Source organism: Amborella trichopoda, chromosome 7, assembly GCF_054954075.1.
Source record: "Amborella trichopoda isolate Santa Cruz 75 chromosome 7, AtrichopodaSantaCruz75HAP2 v2.0, whole genome shotgun sequence".
Taxonomy (NCBI): Eukaryota; Viridiplantae; Streptophyta; class Magnoliopsida; order Amborellales; family Amborellaceae; genus Amborella; species Amborella trichopoda.
The window spans coordinates 44,211,585-44,229,391 of NC_142342.1; the positions used below are offsets into that span (position 1 = coordinate 44,211,585).

General features: G+C 35.2%; 1 protein-coding gene across 4 annotated transcripts; it reads right to left on the bottom strand.

Annotated features, from left to right (window-relative positions):
* Positions 1-737: 737 nt before the first annotated feature.
* On the bottom strand, positions 738-17,165 carry LOC18423118 (uncharacterized). Of its 4 annotated transcripts, none has more exons than XR_016059072.1 (10): positions 16,845-17,165; positions 16,673-16,764; positions 16,188-16,354; positions 14,685-14,998; positions 3,369-3,522; positions 3,024-3,273; positions 2,695-2,766; positions 2,305-2,428; positions 2,075-2,192; positions 738-1,340 (listed from the first exon to the last, which is right to left on the bottom strand). XR_016059072.1 is itself a non-coding variant. In XM_006827750.4 (10 exons), exons 1-10 carry the CDS (start codon positions 17,116-17,118, stop codon positions 1,313-1,315), a joined length of 1,548 nt encoding a protein of 515 aa, XP_006827813.2. In that variant the 5' UTR covers positions 17,119-17,165; the 3' UTR covers positions 738-1,312. The 4 variants fall into 4 exon arrangements, 2 of the variants coding, with proteins under 2 accessions (XP_006827813.2, XP_088727746.1); XR_016059073.1 differs by having other exon boundaries at positions 2,305-2,383; positions 2,695-2,810; positions 2,991-3,273; XM_006827750.4 differs by having other exon boundaries at positions 2,305-2,383.
* Positions 17,166-17,807: the final 642 nt, after the last annotated feature.

Below are 17,807 nucleotides of genomic sequence, written 5' to 3' on the forward strand. Positions count from 1 at the left end.
CTTTCCACAAATGGCATTTGATAGAAAAAGACTTCCTAAAAACTCCATATCCGAGGAATCCAACTCCGACAAAATTATAGGCACAATTTTCACTCATGGAACCCCAAAGCCCCCAAAACTGAAAATAACCCTAAAACTCCACCACCCTTCCTCTCCCTAAGTCGAAAAAGCCCTCTTAGGGGTACGGGCTAGTTAATTTTCCCACATTTTTCAACATTTTGTACTTAATTGCATTTAATTTCTTTCTAACATAGGTAACTACTTAATTGAGATAAATGTATAGCTGTTTGACAGGATCATCTCATGAGATCTTTTATATTTACTTAATAATATTTGGGAAACGAGGTTTAGAATAATTGTAGGGAATCAAATGCTTTTCTTCTGAAAAACTCTATTTTAATATAAAAATTTCTTGAAGAGATATTTTAGATTAGGACATGGTTTCTCTGAGTCCCCTGACTCGTATGCAGAAACGCAGCCGCCCATAATAATCTATTTTTAAAATAAATTTTGACCCTGATTTTTAAGGGACATATAATCCCTAGCATAGAGATTACTAATGTGTAAAAAAAATAAAATGGTATTATTTTAGAAGGAAGTATTTGAGCCATTAATTTTTAGGTTTTTGAAGGGACCATCATGCGTTGAATGGATGCCTTATGTATCACGGGATACAAATATAGGAATGTGTCCCCCAAGGCATGAACTACTTTTCTTTAAGATAATGGAGGATCAAGTGAAATAGAAGAAAGAAATATGTTATAAAACATTTGTCAAAAAAGAAATATGTTATAGACATCATACAATGTGCATCAAATGCGATGGCACCTGCCACTAATTGAAATGAGTTCATACTGATAAGCTGCCAAGGCCCCCTAAAGTTCACCTATTTGAGTGATCAGCTTGAATGTAATGAAAGGGCACTTGTTTCCAAATCAACTCCCACAAAGAAGAAAGTAACCTCCACTGGCGTACATTATCGAGGGAAAGCATTCACCATTGCAATAGAAAAGCTAGGTGCCACTTGCAGGTTCTTCCAAAGCTCGTATTCGACATTTTCTCGATAGGTAGATAGGTAATATATGGGTTCCGATTTCTGAATCTCAAGGTTGGAACAAGTGCCTTCCAGTTGAGCTCTGGACATGAACTTCTTCCTCTACACCTTCTCTCACCACAGATTTATGAGGAATCAGAATTGTCAATTATGCTTATGGGTATCCTTCATGTGCTTGATATTTTCCCATGGGTTTGTCTACCCTTTCTAGGCAGATTGGGTTCGAAAATAAACTCCATTTGTCGTTACTATCCAACATTAGTGGACATGCGCAGACAGATCCGACCTGCAGTCATAGACATTTCAATAACATTGGAAGAACTCTTCATTTCATACCGCGTAAGCATTCAAAAACAGTGTGAAGATATCCATGCTAGCAAAGAGCATAAGCGCACTAGCACATGCATGTCAAAAACAACAGGCACCATTTACTGCATGTCAGGATTGAACTTCGCAAAACAGGTGTAGTCATGCTTAGATTTACTGTTTCTTTTTCCTTTTAGTGATAATCCATTCATAAAGATACAACAACTTAAGCGGATGGTCCTGATCGGGGAAAAGAGGTCGGAAGCTCATTACCACCTAAAACTTGAGCATCATAATTTGTCAAATATCCACTATAAAATTAGCTTCCCTATGAACTCTGTGCATCTAAAAGCATCTGAAATATGCAATGGCACTTGATTCTCGCCAATTTTCCAATCCATAATCAGTAATTATCAACCATACAATATTATCAAAAAGGAAATAAATGTCAAATTTAAACTGTGAGAAAATAGCCATAACTGTGGATAAGTGGCAAATTAAAAAAGAATAAATCCAGTCAGATTAATTCCCAATATCATATATGGATTAAAGGTGAAGAAACCTAAAAATCCAATCATTAAGAAGGTGTGACTAAAGCAAGTTAATAAATTCATTTCATTGACTGCAAATGAACAAATCTATTGATAATTTGACAAGGACAACTGACGACCCAAGAAATTTATAGTCATGAGCAAGGACTTGAATTTAAAGTACCTGCATGGACAAAAGTTCTTGCAAACTTTTGCAATAACTACTGTAGCAGCTGCCCTGATCTCATTCCATGCATCATCTGGATTGGAATCTTTATGAAATAAGAGTTGCAGATTGTACTCTACAAGAATTCACATACCAGTTTTCAAATTTCTTCACTATTACTTTTTAACATTGCCACAAGAGCAAAAAGTAAATAACTGAATATATATCCATACCAATTCAAGTCTTACCCTGATTAGAAGCGGCAGAAGTTAGAAAGATATTTGCTTTACCATTAATAAGCCGCATCAATGCTCCATTTAATTCTGGCTGTTATCAGGAAACCACAATCACATAACGAACTCCAAGATGCAGCTGTAGTTGTATAAAATCAGTAAACCAGGGTTACGACCCTATTTGGAAGCAAAAGAGCTCAGTGAAAAGCTTGTCATGTATTGGCTCCTAAGATTAGGGTTGCAGGTTTCTGTACTTCATAACCGATCAAAGAATAAAAAAGAATTGTGTACATTATATTCGCTTGTAAATGATATCAGGCTCGCCCAGTTAAAAAAAGAAAGGAAAAAGGCAACCAAAACAAATGCCTTCCACAAAAAAGTTAAGAATGAAAGTTGATAACATACTTCATGTACTCCACGCAGAGGTGAAGCCTTAAGGCCAAAGACTATGACTGGTCCGGTCTCTGGTTGAAGCACCTGAAAAATCATATGCAACTTTTTAGAAGATATTATATATTCACCTGCACGACCACAATATACCTCTTGCCTTTCTTAAGAATAAACTGGATAGATTGATTTTTTCTTGTCAGGTAATCAGGAGGAAGTTAACCCAGTACGGTACAAAAGTACCAGTCTCTCGCTAAAAATTAAGATACATCTTCCCTTTCCTGAATGTTGGAGACAGCAGTCCCAAAGTTTACATAACATAAATTTCTCACTTGAAATTGAAATACCTTAAATCTGCCATCCATTTCAACTTTCTTGCAGAAACGTTCAGCATGTTCTAGCGCAGAATCTTCATTTGGAGCACTTTTGTCCTTCCCAGAATCACTTGTCTTTAACAACTGGGAATAAATAGCTTCCAGTTCAACTCTATCAGTGCCAATAAGTACAAGGCAACATTTTGGAGGTGATTCCCAAGGCCCACTACAAACAGATTCAACTCTCTTGATCCCACTCCAATGGAAAACATATCGATTTCTTCTGTAAAATACAAACATAACTTCTTTATATCTGATTGTGGAAGCAGGGAAAGAGATGTTAGAGACTGATTAATATGCGATTTAGAAATTATTTACCTGTCTTCCTCAAACCATAGCACACCCTTAGCTCGTAGCAGTCCTGGCATACCAAACATCATCCTCAAGACCATGGACTGGAATGATGCCAGAGATAAGGGAAGATCACTTTCAAACGTCAATGATGAGAAAGATTTATCCTCTTGTTCCAACCCTAATAAAAAATGAGAAATTTGTTACTAATAAGTGTACCAAAACATTCTTCCAATACACTAAATCACAATAAAAAGGCCAATTGGCATAGGCATCTTCATCATCATCAGAGCCTTATCTGATCTATTTCGGGTCGGTGTCAATTGGCATAAGCCATAAACAAAAATGCTAAAAAGACATCATGCATGAAATCAGTGACTACATCACTCATTACATCATGAGCACTTGAAATTTGAGATATCAGAATGCACTGCTTCTAACAGAGTTTTTATCGTGGTTTCAAACAAAATCAGAACCATGCAATGTGTAGTTTATGTTGGAAAACCAAAAATTATAAAACAGATGAAATTTTAAAGTTGGACGCTCTGCAGACTTTGTTAAAATATTTTCTGGAAAAAAGGAAATCACTACAATTTGGTGTTTGAATACTAAAACTTTGATGGCTGTTCCTTGGGAAACCCGGGCCCCACAGGAGTAGGGGGAGTTTTCCGTGACCACAATCGAAATGTCTCAGGACATACTCAGAATATGTCGGACATGGAGACTCACAATTTGCCGAAGCCTTGGCACTCCTAATGGGCCTAAAATTTTTTAATCCATCTTGGAGCCAATCCTTAGTGGTGGAAGGAGACGCAAAAAACATTCTTTCTTGGGAGCACACATCACTACCCTTCCTTGGTACCTTTCTAGAATATTTGATGAAATTTATCACTTATGCAGGGATACCAACGTCTGTTGGAGGCATACTTGGCGGACGTCAAACGAGTTCGCCAACCTTCTCGCTAAAGATGTTGCGCGACGAAGACCACACTTGGAAGACAATGAATGGTCCACCTCGTTTTTTGCACTGGACCATCGAGATCTTCAAGGACACTAGATCTTTTGGTTGTAGATTTTTGTAACAGGGCGTGCTTATAAGCCCAATTTTTTGAGTTCTCTATTTTTTCGTTACAGCCGCTTCAAAAGGATAATTGTATAGGGTTTTGGCTTAATATTTTGACTGAGACACCTGTCTCGTGGGTATTCTCGGTCCTCTCCTCCCTCCTTCTGCTGTATACTTCATCTTATATAGTAAAACAAGGTTAACATTATAAAAAAAAATACTAAAAGGATTACAATGAAAAAGTCATGAATCATGACAAATGTAAATGGAGGCAAATTTGATATAATTCCACCTGCATGGATATTTCACCATTCAGCAAGGTCATAAAAAACGATGGATGGTGCCCAGGTGCGCTTCCAACGCGAAGGCACACACACACACATACATGTATGCATGTATCATTTCATATTTATGCATTTACATCTATTCTAAGCAAGTATATGTGCAAATATATGCACACAAATGCTGGAAAATACAAGGAAATCATTGAATCATATTTCACAATGACACGTGATAAATCAACATTCTTCTCAATAATGTAAGACAACTAAGTTAACTAACAACCACAAAGAATAAAATACATATAACATATCATAATATACTCAAAATCACATTAAACTCTAAATCATCCAAAAATCATATTAGAACCTCTCTATAGTTCACAATCAATCCAAATAAGAAAAGGGAAATTATTGATAATATCCCTCAAATTTTCAGGAATTCAAAATTACCTTTTCTCTTCTCTCTTCAAATTTATGCCCATACCAATTTTCTCTCCATTTTTATTTTATCCCCAAAATAATATTCACGGACCTAATAGGTCCATAAAGCCTTTACGAACCTATTAGGTCCATAAAAGCCATAAAGGCGCCAAGTGTTGGGGCTTTATGGACCTAGACCTAATACGTCCATAAAGCCTTTACGAACCTATTAGGTCCATAAAAGCCATAAAGGCCCCAAGTGTTGGGGCTTTATGGACCTAAGCACTTACTCAGGCAACCTATTAAGCCCGTAAAGGTCCCAAGTCTCGAGGCACACTTTCTTGGCGCCTTTGTGGCCCTATTAGGTCCATAAGGAACTTTACAGACCTAAAAAGGTCTGTAAAGGCCCCAAATTACAATGCAAGTCTCTATTCAAATTACAAAATATCTCTGAAAAAATATAACTAGAGTTCCTTGAAAGTATTTGCTAGTCCCAATAGTCAACGTCGACCTGACTTCTTTATTTATTTACTATCAATCGTCCTTCATAAAATGCATATTCTTTTCTCTCAACACTTCTCGTTTGCTGGTTCAGCCTCAACTACAATTGTTTTAGTGACTTCAATCTCACTCTGACCTTCGTGCAAGAAAAAGAATTTGGGACCTTTACGGACCTATAAAGGTCTGTATAGACCTAACAAGGCCGTAAAGGCCCCAAGCAAGTGCACCCCCAGGCTTGGGGCCTTCACAGACCTAATAGGGCCGTAAAGGCCCTAAGCAAGTGTTTAGGTCCGTAAAGCCCGAGGCTTGAGGCCTTTACGAACCTATTAGGTCCGTGAACGTCATTTCAGGGCACATTTGGTTCGTGGATAAATATTTACACAGGAAAAATATTTACATATGCAAACACTTTGTAGGAAAATATTTTGCAAACTTTCATTTCACCATGTTTGTTAACACATTTAAAAAGTACTATGTAATGAGTTACATATGTTTGGTATTTAAATATATTTTGAAAATATATTAAATCTATACATGGAATATTTAAAATTTTAAACATTATAAATAGAAATATTTAGTTATATTTATTTAAATACTATTTAAATATTATTAAAATATCATATAATAAATATTGTCTTGTAAATATCTATTACATAAATATACACTTATATTATATATAATATATATAAATACGAATATGTATTAGTAATATAAATATAAAAGTATACTATATAAAACATAATACAATATATAACATAATGTATTTTATATTGTTTTATTAATATAAAATAAAGTAGACCCATAGATGTCAGGATCCAATTTGGTGATGCAGCTCAATGCGGGTGCATCGCCTTTAATGTAGTCAATAGATTTAAAAACACTAAAAATTCATAAAAAATATTATAATGCATAGAAAAATACATATTTGATTTATATGATAATACATATTTTAATTTGTTCATTACTTCTAATATATTAGAGATATAGTGACTTATAGTATGACTGAGGGTATGGCCTTTCATAGAGCAGAATGGCGGAACATGATTTGTGTAGCTGACCCCAAATAGTTCGGATAAAGGTAGGATGATGATTATATTTGTTTTATTAATGTACTACTACTAGTATTACTTAGTACTACTAAGTAGTAGTACTTATACTACTTGTTGTATACTACTAGTACTAATAATAATACTAGTACTATTTATATTATTTGTACTAATAATACTAGTAATACTGGTAGTAGTAGTACTACTAATAGTAATACTTCAAGTAGTAATACTATTACTAGTACTCACTAATGGTATTACTAAGTACTATTACTAATAAGTAGTTGTAGTACTATTACTAATATATTATATAAATGTATTATATTACATAAATATATGTGTAATATAATACAAAGCCGACCCCAATTAATTGGGAAAAGGCTATAATGATGATGATATAAACAGATAATATCATCATCATCATAGCTTTTTCCCAATTAATTGGGGTCGACATTTAAACATATAATATATATAACACAATAAAATGCATTTTATATTTATTTTTTCATGTATAATAATATATACTATATAGATATATTATATTACATAATTATTATAATATAATACAAATATATATTAATAATATAATATAATATAATGTAATATATGAACTTATGTAGTATAATATTATATTTTAGTAATATTATATATTATATTGTTATACTAAAAATATAAATATTATGTATTATATTGTAATATTATATTATACTAGCATATAGTATCTAATGTTGCATCAAACAAATGTATGAAGCGCAATTGACAATAGTAAATATTTTTCCAGAAAACATATATGTTTGGTTCACGCTTAAATATTCCCCAAGAAATATTTACATATGTAAATCATGTTTCATACGTTTGGTTCGTGCAAATGCATATGCAAATAAAAGCTTTTACCATGAATTGGTCTAATTCATGGTACAATAAAACCACATCTATTGAGGTGAGGAAACATTCCCCGTACATTTGTTTTCCACTATTTACTATTTACTATATAATATATTATTACAATTTTTTATATATAAATTATATATTTAATACATAATTATATTTCAATAATAATTAATATATAATTATATTTCAATATTAATTAATATATAATATTTTATATAAATAATATTTTATTTTATATTATATAACATTAGATAATATATATAATATTACAAATCATCTTTCCCATTAATTGGGGTTGGCTACATGAATCATAATCCTCCATTCTGCTCTATTAAAGGTCATATCCTCCGTGAGGTCATAAGTCGCCATATCTTTTCGGACTACTTCCAATCATGTCCTTTTGGGCCTCACCTTTGCCCTTTTCAGTCCTTCCACTTGAACTAATTTGCACCTCCTAACAGATATTGTACTTGGTCAGCGCCACACATGGCCAACCCACCTAAGTCGACTCTCTCTCATTTTATAGCCGCCTATTGGAGCTACATCTAAGTTCTCTCGAATAGATTTATTGCGAATTCTATCCCTTCTTGTCTTGCCACTCATCCATCTCAACATCCTCATCTCCGCTACACTCATTCTATTAGTATATTATTTTTTGTCCGCTCAACATTCCGCCCCATAGAGCAAAGTTGGTCTCACCGTCGTCGTATAAAATTTGCCCTTCAACCTCATTGGTATGCGGCGATCATACAAAATTCCAATTGCACATCTCCATTTAGCCCATCCAGCTCTAATTCTATGTGCAACATCTTCCTCGATCTCTCCATTTTCCTGGATTATCGACCCAAGATATCGAAAGTGTGGTCTTTTTCGTATTTTTCCTGACCATCAATCTTAACTACTTCCTCATCTCTACTCCCATTATTACTAAATTTGCACTCCATATACTCTGTATTAATCCGACTAATCTTAATACCTTTGGATTCTAAAGAATCCCTCCAAAGTTCTAACTTTGTGTTGACGCTGTTTCGGGTCTCATTAATCAAAACTATGTCATCTGCAAGCAACATGCATCAGGGTACCTTATCCTATAGGTGTCTAGTTAAATTGTCCATGACTAAGACAAAGAGGTACAGGTTCAATGCTGACCCTTGATGTAGACCTATTGTTATTGAAAATTCACTCATCTCTCCACTGGTTGTTCGTACACTAGTTAGCACTCAATCGTACATATCTCTCACCAAGTCAATGTAGTGTCTAGAGACGCCTTTCTTTTCCAACACCCACCAAATAAAATCTCGAGGTACTCTATCATAAGCTTTCTCTAGATAAAAAAAACCATGTGGAGGTCTTTTCCCTTCGCCCTAAACTTCACAATCAGCTGCCTAAGTAGGAAAATAACCTCAGTTGTTGACCTTCCTGACAGAAAACCAAATTGTTTTTCAGATACACTCATTTGATTCCTTAGTTGTTGTTCAATGACTCTCTCCCAGAGCTTCATAGTATGGCTCATAAGCTTGATCGCTCGATAGTTTGCACAATTTTATATGTCTCATTTGTTCTTGTAAATAGGTACCACAATACTTTTCCTCCATTTTTCTGCTATTTTCATTGTTCTCAACACCTTGTAGAACATCTTTGTCTCTCAGTCAATGTCAATTTCCCCAATGTACTTTCAAACCTCTATCGGGATACCATCTGATCCTAAAGCCTTTCCTATCTTCATCCTTTTCAAAGCTTCTTTCACTTCTGACATCCTAATCCTACTAATGTATCTATGACCTCGCCATCACTTGTATCAACAGTCCCTTCTACTATTATGTTGCCATTTTGTTTGTCAGTTAATAATTTTGCAAATAGACTCTCCACCTTTCGTTGACCTCATCATCGTTCACCAAGACCCTTTGATCCTCACTCTTAATACATTTAATATGGTTTAGATCCCTTATACTTTTTCTGTCTTATTTTGCTAATTGAAGATATCTTTTTCGCCTTATCTTGTTCTTAGTTTATTGTATAGATTATCATATGCCTTAAGTTTAGCTTTACTTACTATTTGTTTAGCATTTTTCGTAGCATTTTATATTCTTGTAAGTTTTGATCGTTTTTAATACACTGCCAAGTTTTATAATATGAACGTTTTTTGCTAATGGCCTTCTAAACCTCATCATTCCACCACCAAGTTTCTTTTCCCTCTAGATTCTCCTAAAACCTTTTTTGCCACTTTCTTCATACATTCAACCATCTCATTCCAAATTACATTGACATTACGCTTAGAGTTCCATTTTCCTTCTTTAACTAATTTATCCCTATATAAGTCTATTTTCTCATTTTTTTAAATTCCACCACCTAGTTCTTGATCGCCCATTACTTTCACCCCTTTCTCTTCCATGTCTTTATGCAAACGTTTATGACCACAAGCCTATGTTGGGTAGTCAAACTCTCTCCTGGGATAACTATGTAGTCTTTACATGATGGTCGATCTACTTTCTTAACTAGGAAGAGGTCCATCTGGCTTTTCTGTATTCCACTGTTACAGGTTATTAAATGTTCATCTCGCTTTTTAAAGTAAGTGTTTGCTATTCCTATGTCGTAGGTCATAGAAAAATCTAGAATATATAATATTATAAATACATATTATATAAATATATAAATGCATACATATTATATAAGTACATTATATTATATATTATATGATATATGTAAATTATATTATATATCATATGTATGTTATGTTATATTATATTATATATTTAATATAATAATTATATATAATATATAACATTTATATTATATTATAATATTATATATATTTAATTTATATAATATATTTATTAAATATATAATAATAATATATACTAATATTTATAAAATAATACATAATAAGAATTATTTTTATTTATAATATAATATAAATATTATATATTATATATATAATATACAATGGTCCCTTAACCCATCTCAAACCCGGTTAAAGAGGCATAGTTGAGTTAGGTAAGCAACCAACGTAAAATTTTGCCAAAACCCATCATGAATCTTGATAAACTTATAGTATTTGCTTATGCTAGGGCGTTCCCCAGAAGCGACGTGTTGTACCAAAACCCGGGTACAGTGAGAAATGAGCAAAGCTACAGCTAGGGCATTCCCCAGAAGCGACGCGCTGCAACGCCGCCCGGTTGCGATGAAAAATAGGCAAGGGTTCCCGCGACATCCTAGACAAGCACGGGTAAAGAAGCTAGTCCAAGAGAATAGGATTCATTTAGCCACAAGGAATGTAAGAACGCTTATAGGTAAGAGTATAGAATTTGTGGATACAATGAGGCAAAAGAGAGTAAACATAGCTTGTCTACAGGAAACTAAATGGAAAGGAGAAAAAGCTAAAGAAATAGATATGTATAAACTATGGTATACAAAAAAGGATAATAATAGAAATGGCATAATAGTAGATAAAGATTTAAAAGATAAAGTAGTTAATGTCAAAAAAATAGGTGATAGGCTCTTATTAATTAAACTTGTATTAGAAGAATAGATAATTAACGTAATTAGTGCTTATGCACCACAAGTAGAATTAGATGATAAAATTAAGAGACAATTTTGGGAGGACATAAATGGAATAGTTCAAGACATACCAAATGGAGAAATGACCTCTTTAAATGGGGACCTAAATGGTCATGTAGGGAAGGATAGTAGAGGATATGAAGGGGCACATGGGGATATGGGTTTGGGGAAAGAAATGAGATGGGTGAGACTATTCTAGATTTTGCTATGGCCTAACAAATACTTACTTTAAAAAGCGAGATGAACATTAATAACCTATAAAAGTGGAACATATAAAAGCCAGATAGACCTCTTCCTAGTTAAGAAGGTAGATCGACTATCATGTAAGGACTGCAAGGTTATCCCATGAGAGAGTTTGGCTACCCAACAAAGGCTCATGGTCATAGATGTCTGCATAAAGACATGGAAAAGAAGGGGTGAAAGTAATGGGCGTCCAAAAACTAGGTGGTGAAATTTAAAAATGAGAAAATAGATTTATTTAGGGATAAATTAGTTGAAGAAGGAAAATGAAACTTTGAACATGATGTCAATGTAATATGGAATGAGATGGTTGAATGTATCAAGAAAGTGGTAAAAGAAGTTTTAGGAGAATCTAGAGGAGAAAGAAACATCGATAAGGAAACTTGTTGGTGAAAAGTGAGGTTCAAAAGGCCATTAGCGCAAAACGATCATGTTATAAAATTTGACAGTGTAATAGAAAAAATCAAAACTTAAAAGAATATTAAATTGCTAAGAAAAATGTTAAACAAATAGTAAATAAAGCTAAACTTAAGACATATGATAATCTATACAATAAACTAAGAACAAGAGAAGGTGAAAAAGATATCTTCTAATTAGCAAAAAAAAGACAGAAAAAGTAGTAGGGAACTAAACCATATTAAATGCATTAAGAGTGACAATCAAAAGGTCTTGGTGAAGGATAACGAGGTCAACAAAAGGTGGAGAGTCTATTTGCAAAAACTATTAAATGACAAACACAATGGGAACATAGCGATAAAAGGGACTGTTGGTACAAGTGACGACGGAGGTCATAGATACATTCGTAGGATTAGGATGTCGTAAGTGAAAGAAACTTTGAAAAGGATGAAGAAAGGAAAGGCTTTAGGACCAGATGGTATCCTGATAGAGGTTTGGAAGTGCATGGGAGAAATTGACATTGACTCGCCAACGAAATTGTACAACAAGGTGTTGAGAACAAATAAAATGCCAGACGAATGGAGAACAAGTATTATGGTACCTATTTACAAGAACAAATGAAACATACAAAACTGTGCAAACTATCAACGGATCAAGCTTATGAGCCATAATACGAAGCTATGGAAGAGAGTCATTGAGCAACAACTAAGGAATGAAACGAGTGTATCTGAAAACCAATTTGGTTTTATGTCTGGAAGATCAACAATTGAGGCTATGTTCCTACTTAGGCAACTAATTGAGAAGTATAGGGCGACAGGAACAGACCTCCACATGGTCCTCATTGATTTAGATAAAGCTTATGATAGAATACCTCGATATTTAATTTGGCGGGTGTTGGAAAAGAAAGGCGTTTCTATAGAAACTACATTGACTTGGTGAGAAATGTACGATGGAGCACTAACTAGTGTATGAACAACTAGTGCTGAGAAATGAGTTTTTAGTGACAATAAGTCTACATAAAGGGTCAGCATTGAGCTTATCTTAGTCATGGACGACTTAACTAAGCACCTACAGTATGAGGTACCGTAGTGCATGTTGTTCGCAGATGACATAATTTTGATTAATGAGACCCCAAACGCCGTCAAGATAAAGTTAGAACTTTGGAAGAATGCTCTAAAATCCAAAAGTTTTAAAATTAGTCAGACTAAGACAGAGTATATAGCGTACGAGTTTAGTAATAATAGGAGTAGAGACGAGAAAGTAGTTAAGATTGACGGTCAGGAAGTACAAAAGACCGCACTTTCGATATCTTGGATTGATAATCCAGGAAGATGGAGAGATCGAGGAAGATGTCGCACACAGAATTAGAGCTGGGTGGGTGAAGTGGAGATATGCAACTGGAATTTCATGTGATCGCTGCATACCAATGAGGCTGAAGAGCAAGTTCTATTGGACAGCAGTCAGACCGTCTTTGCTTTATGGGACAAAATGTTGTGCGGACAAAAATAAATATACCTATAGAATGAGTATAACGGAGATGAGGATGTTGACATTGATGAGTGGCAAAACAAGAATGGATAGAATTTGAAATGAATACATTCGAGAGAATTTAGGCGTGGCACTAATAGGCGATAAAATAAGAGAGAGTAGACTTAGGTGGGCTAGCCATATGTAGCGCCGACCAAGTACAACACTTGTTAGGAGGTGCAAATTAGTTCAAGTGGAAGGACTAAAAAGGATAAGGTTGGAAGTAGTCCAAAAAGATATGAGGACATATGGCCTCACTGAGGATATGGCCTTTAATAGAGCAGAATGGAGAAACAGGATTCATGTAGTCGACCCCAATTAATTGGGAAAAGGCTAAAATGATGATGATGATGATATATATAATATACATATTTATTCAAGGTTTTGTGTAAATATTTTTATACCAACCAAGCACGCTACCAAACATATGAAACTGTTTATACAATGCTTTTTAAATGTGCTACCAAACATGGTAAAAAGAATGCATATACAAATATTTACAGAGGTAAACTATTACATATGTAAATATTTCCCAGTAAATATTTACGCGCCTACCACACGTATTAGGGATAAAGAGAAAAAGAGAAAACATGGGTATGGGCATGAATTTGAAGAAAAATGGTAACTTTCAAATTTTTTAAAACTTAAGGAATATTATTAATAATTTCCCTTAAAAAAAAAGGTTTGGGATGATTTTTAAAAAATTTCAATCCCATAATAATTTAAAAATTTGTGTTTTTATTTTTTTTGCAAAAGGAAGGACTATCAACTTTAGGGGTTAGAATACCCGCTTAACCTTTTTTTTCCCATTGAAGGCGAAAAATGACCAAATATGCCTTTCCTGAGGCCAAAAGGTAAGGTCGTCGGGCGCCTAGGACCAAATGCACCTAGACCGCCTAAGCGGCTGCTCGGTGCCCACCTATGCATAGGCAGGGCTTTCTAGCCAGCTAGGTGCGGCACGGCAGGGCACCCACCTTGGCAGAAGGCAGGCTGAATTTTTCAAGTATGCCATTCAGAAATGCATCTGGAACATAAAATTTTCTTTAACAAAACATGATGCACAAAGGTCAATAATGCACATTGTAAATAGAGAAGGCCCACCAGGAGAACCACCAGCACATCCTACATATATGTTCTACTGTCCTACCCTCTCAAAGCCTGGATAAGTCACCACCCCTTTGGAGGAATAGTATTCAAGCCTGAATGAGATTAGATATTAGCGTGAGAGACCCAACATTGGACTTTGGAGGAACACTATATGAGAGGATCAAGTATAATATGGGACCAATCATTCTGAAAGTGTATAGCATGACTTATTAAATTCTGAGCAAAGTATGTGATTTTTACGAGTAACCTTTGGAAGTGGTCATTTATTTCAAAAATGAAACAGAAGGACAAAGAAAAATTGTCTAAAACTCACCATGCTTCACATTCTTGGATTTCCAAGGCTTACAAACACCTGAATATTTATCCTTTGCATCACTGAAAGAAGGAATACCGCTCATCATATCTGTTTGTGTCTGGAAAGTCATTCTTGGTAAAGCTTCATGAGACAGAACCCCTGGAATACTTATTTTGTCCGAAATTGTAGGTGGAGGCACATGCCTGCTCACATCAATGACAAGATCAAGAGGAACCTTACAAAACTGTGAACGCACAACCTTCACCCCTCTAGCTTGCTCCTCTATGATGTCTTCTGCATTCGAGATTTGACCAAGGTTTGCCAAATCACACCTAATACAGGAAAACTAACATCTACTTAGATTTCAGCATTGAAGGGCCACACCACCATTTTCCAATGAGCAATTTTTCAAGGAAAAAACAATTAGCACCAAAGATTAGAAAATAAATAAATTCGAAAAATAAATCAATGCATACTTGTTACCAGAGACATGAGTTTGTAGAAAGACTATACCACTCAAATCACACAACCTTCATGTGCATGCAGCCGTGCACATAAAGGTTATGCCTTTCTTTCATTTTTTTGGGTGAATATGCCTTTCTTTCATGAATGAGTGACATTGAGGGAAGTGAGATATCATCCTGTTAACTCCATGAATGCTCAAGCAGTATTTAACATTTAAAGGAAGAGATGAACTAATCACATAAGGAAAAAAGTAAAGATGGCAAATTTATACTCGAAGTTTGTCCTCAAATAAACTAATGTAATTTACAATGTATGACAATGCCAGGAATCAAAGTCAAACCCTGCAGAAAATAAATGCCGCACAAAGTATGAATTTATGAAAAAGTGCACTCCTTTTGGGTTTAACAATGAATTGGATCTTTCTAAATTATAATGCAAAGTGGACACACAGAATGTTGGCACAATTTTTGAGGGGACTCGTAATTTTCCCATGAAATTAACTCTTAGCCATTTAAGCCCTCAAACGCAACCTATAAATACAAAGTGCATATCTTCTTGAAACACCATTATCATCCAGCTATTGATCAGCCAAAATATTTTTCTTTAACATTAAAAAAGTAATGGTTTTGGAACATATCACATAAATAGTTGCAAATATAAGTTGAAATGGTTCAACAGAGAAACACACATTGCTTTCAAAAAAGATTAGAGCTTAAACTTCTAATTAACTCTTAAATACAAAAAACCCAAATTTCTAGAAAGCGAACTTGCAATACTACAAATATGAAGCCAAAACATCCCAGGAAGGTTACAACAGCAGAATCACCGTACACCATGGGGCATCAAACAGGAGGTTCTTCGAATTCTCAGTCGCTACAAGTATTCCTCAATCTCAAACAATTCATAGCTAATTTCATGTGATGATCATCAAGAAAATAGCAGATTACTAACTAATTTGCACATGTACATCTGCAAGATAAAAGGAGAAATTGGCTTGGTCATATGTTTATTTACACTCATGGCCTTAAACCTTAGCAGGAAAGGGAAAGGACATACTTGTTAAGCAAGACAAGGTCTGCAAGTTGTAACTGTTGCCTTGCAATGCCCAAGCTCAATATCTTGGGAAGGGCCTCAGCATCCACCACGGTCACTGTGTAACCAAGGCAAATGCCAACCTCCTCAAGCTCTTTCACAAACTTGTCTGGGCTCGCCAAGCCAGATGTCTATGGAAACAACAAAAGCTCAGCTTGGTAAGTGCTTCATAACTCAACGACACAAGCCTATACAACACCCAGAGGAAGTTTGCAGGTCCTAGGAATCCTTAAACCCTAATTCATACATGAGCCAATGGTGGCTGTTGAGTCGAAAACTACATGAAAAGGTGGTTCAAAATTGTGAAACTGTGAGTCATCCAACTACTGCAGTTCAAGATTTTAGTCAAATATGCAATTGGAAATTGACATAGGTGCCTAGCTTGCTGGAGAATCAGCCGGGGGTTCTCGCATATGAGAAAGTGAGAAGGAAGAGTGGTGTTTCCCTACCTCGATGAGCAGGCAATCGAAATTGTGCTTGCTGTTAACGATCTTCTGGAGAGCGTCTCTGAAAGGCCCATGGACATGGCAACAGGGGCAACCTGGCAAAGGAAGAGAGACAATGAATATTGAACACAAAGAGAGAATGAATAGAGAGAGAGAGAGAGGAGAAGGAAGGAACCATGGGTGAGAGACAGAGTGGAGAGGTCGAAAGCTGAATTGGAGTGAGAGGGGTTGAGGAGGAGGGAGTCGATGTCGGTGTCTCCGAACTCATTGACGAGGACTGCGATGCGGAGATCTGCTCTGTGATTGAGGATGTGGTTAACAAGCGTGGTCTTGCCGCTCCCCAGAAAGCCAGTGACAAGGGAGCAGCTCAGCCTCCCTCCTCCCAAAGCCCAGTTCCTGTTAAATACCAAATTCTCGAACCCCAAGCTCATTTCGTTCCCATCCATCATTTTTAACCACCAATTATCTCTCTACTCTCCCTCTCCCTCTCCCTCTCCCCTTTGAACAACAAAGAAGGGAGGCCAAGTTTCAGAGTTGGGAGTTCAGGGAGAGTAAAAAGAGCAGCGGCAGGAGGGTCCAATTTTGGGTGGGTGCGTTCCTCCGACGCATTGTGCGGAATTTAAGAATAAAGCAAATTTGAATCTTCAAAATGGGCAGCGGGTCCCACTCCGGATAAAAAAATTATGGGACCCGGATCCCGACCCGACTCAAAAAATATATATCTACTTAAATAGATGTTAAATATATATATATATATATTATTTAAATATTATAATTACGCTTATATAATTATATTTATTTAAATATTATTAAAATTATATATATATAAATTTTTAAAAATATTAACACAATTAGGGTCGGGTCCAGGTAGACCCAGACCGAATAGTGTTCAAGTCCAATATTTAGACTTGCATCTTACCCGGGTCAAGTCTGGATCCATTGCTGCCCCTAATTCTAAATTGGGTATGGTCTGTATAAGACTGAGGCTCTCAACAATCGAAGTAACATGCACACTTGAATAGTATCATAAAGATGTTTCGGTACTAGAAAATATTGTGATGGCCTGAATTTTTATTTTCATATCTAATTATAAAATTTAAAGCTTAAAAAATAGTATATATAGAACTTATCTATATAT

Excerpts from the sequence above, each read along its gene's own strand:
- LOC18423118 (XM_006827750.4), bottom strand. The coding sequence starts at position 17,118 with ATGATGGATGGGAACGAAATGAGCTTGGGGTTCGAGAATTTGGTATTT. Across the intron at positions 16,355-16,672 it reads TCGATTGCCTGCTCATCGAG|ACATCTGGCTTGGCGAGCCC; the intron begins GTAGGGAAACAC and ends TTGTTTCCATAG. Across the intron at positions 3,523-14,684 it reads ATCCAAGAATGTGAAGCATG|GGTTGGAACAAGAGGATAAA; the intron begins GTGAGTTTTAGA and ends ATTTTTTATTAG.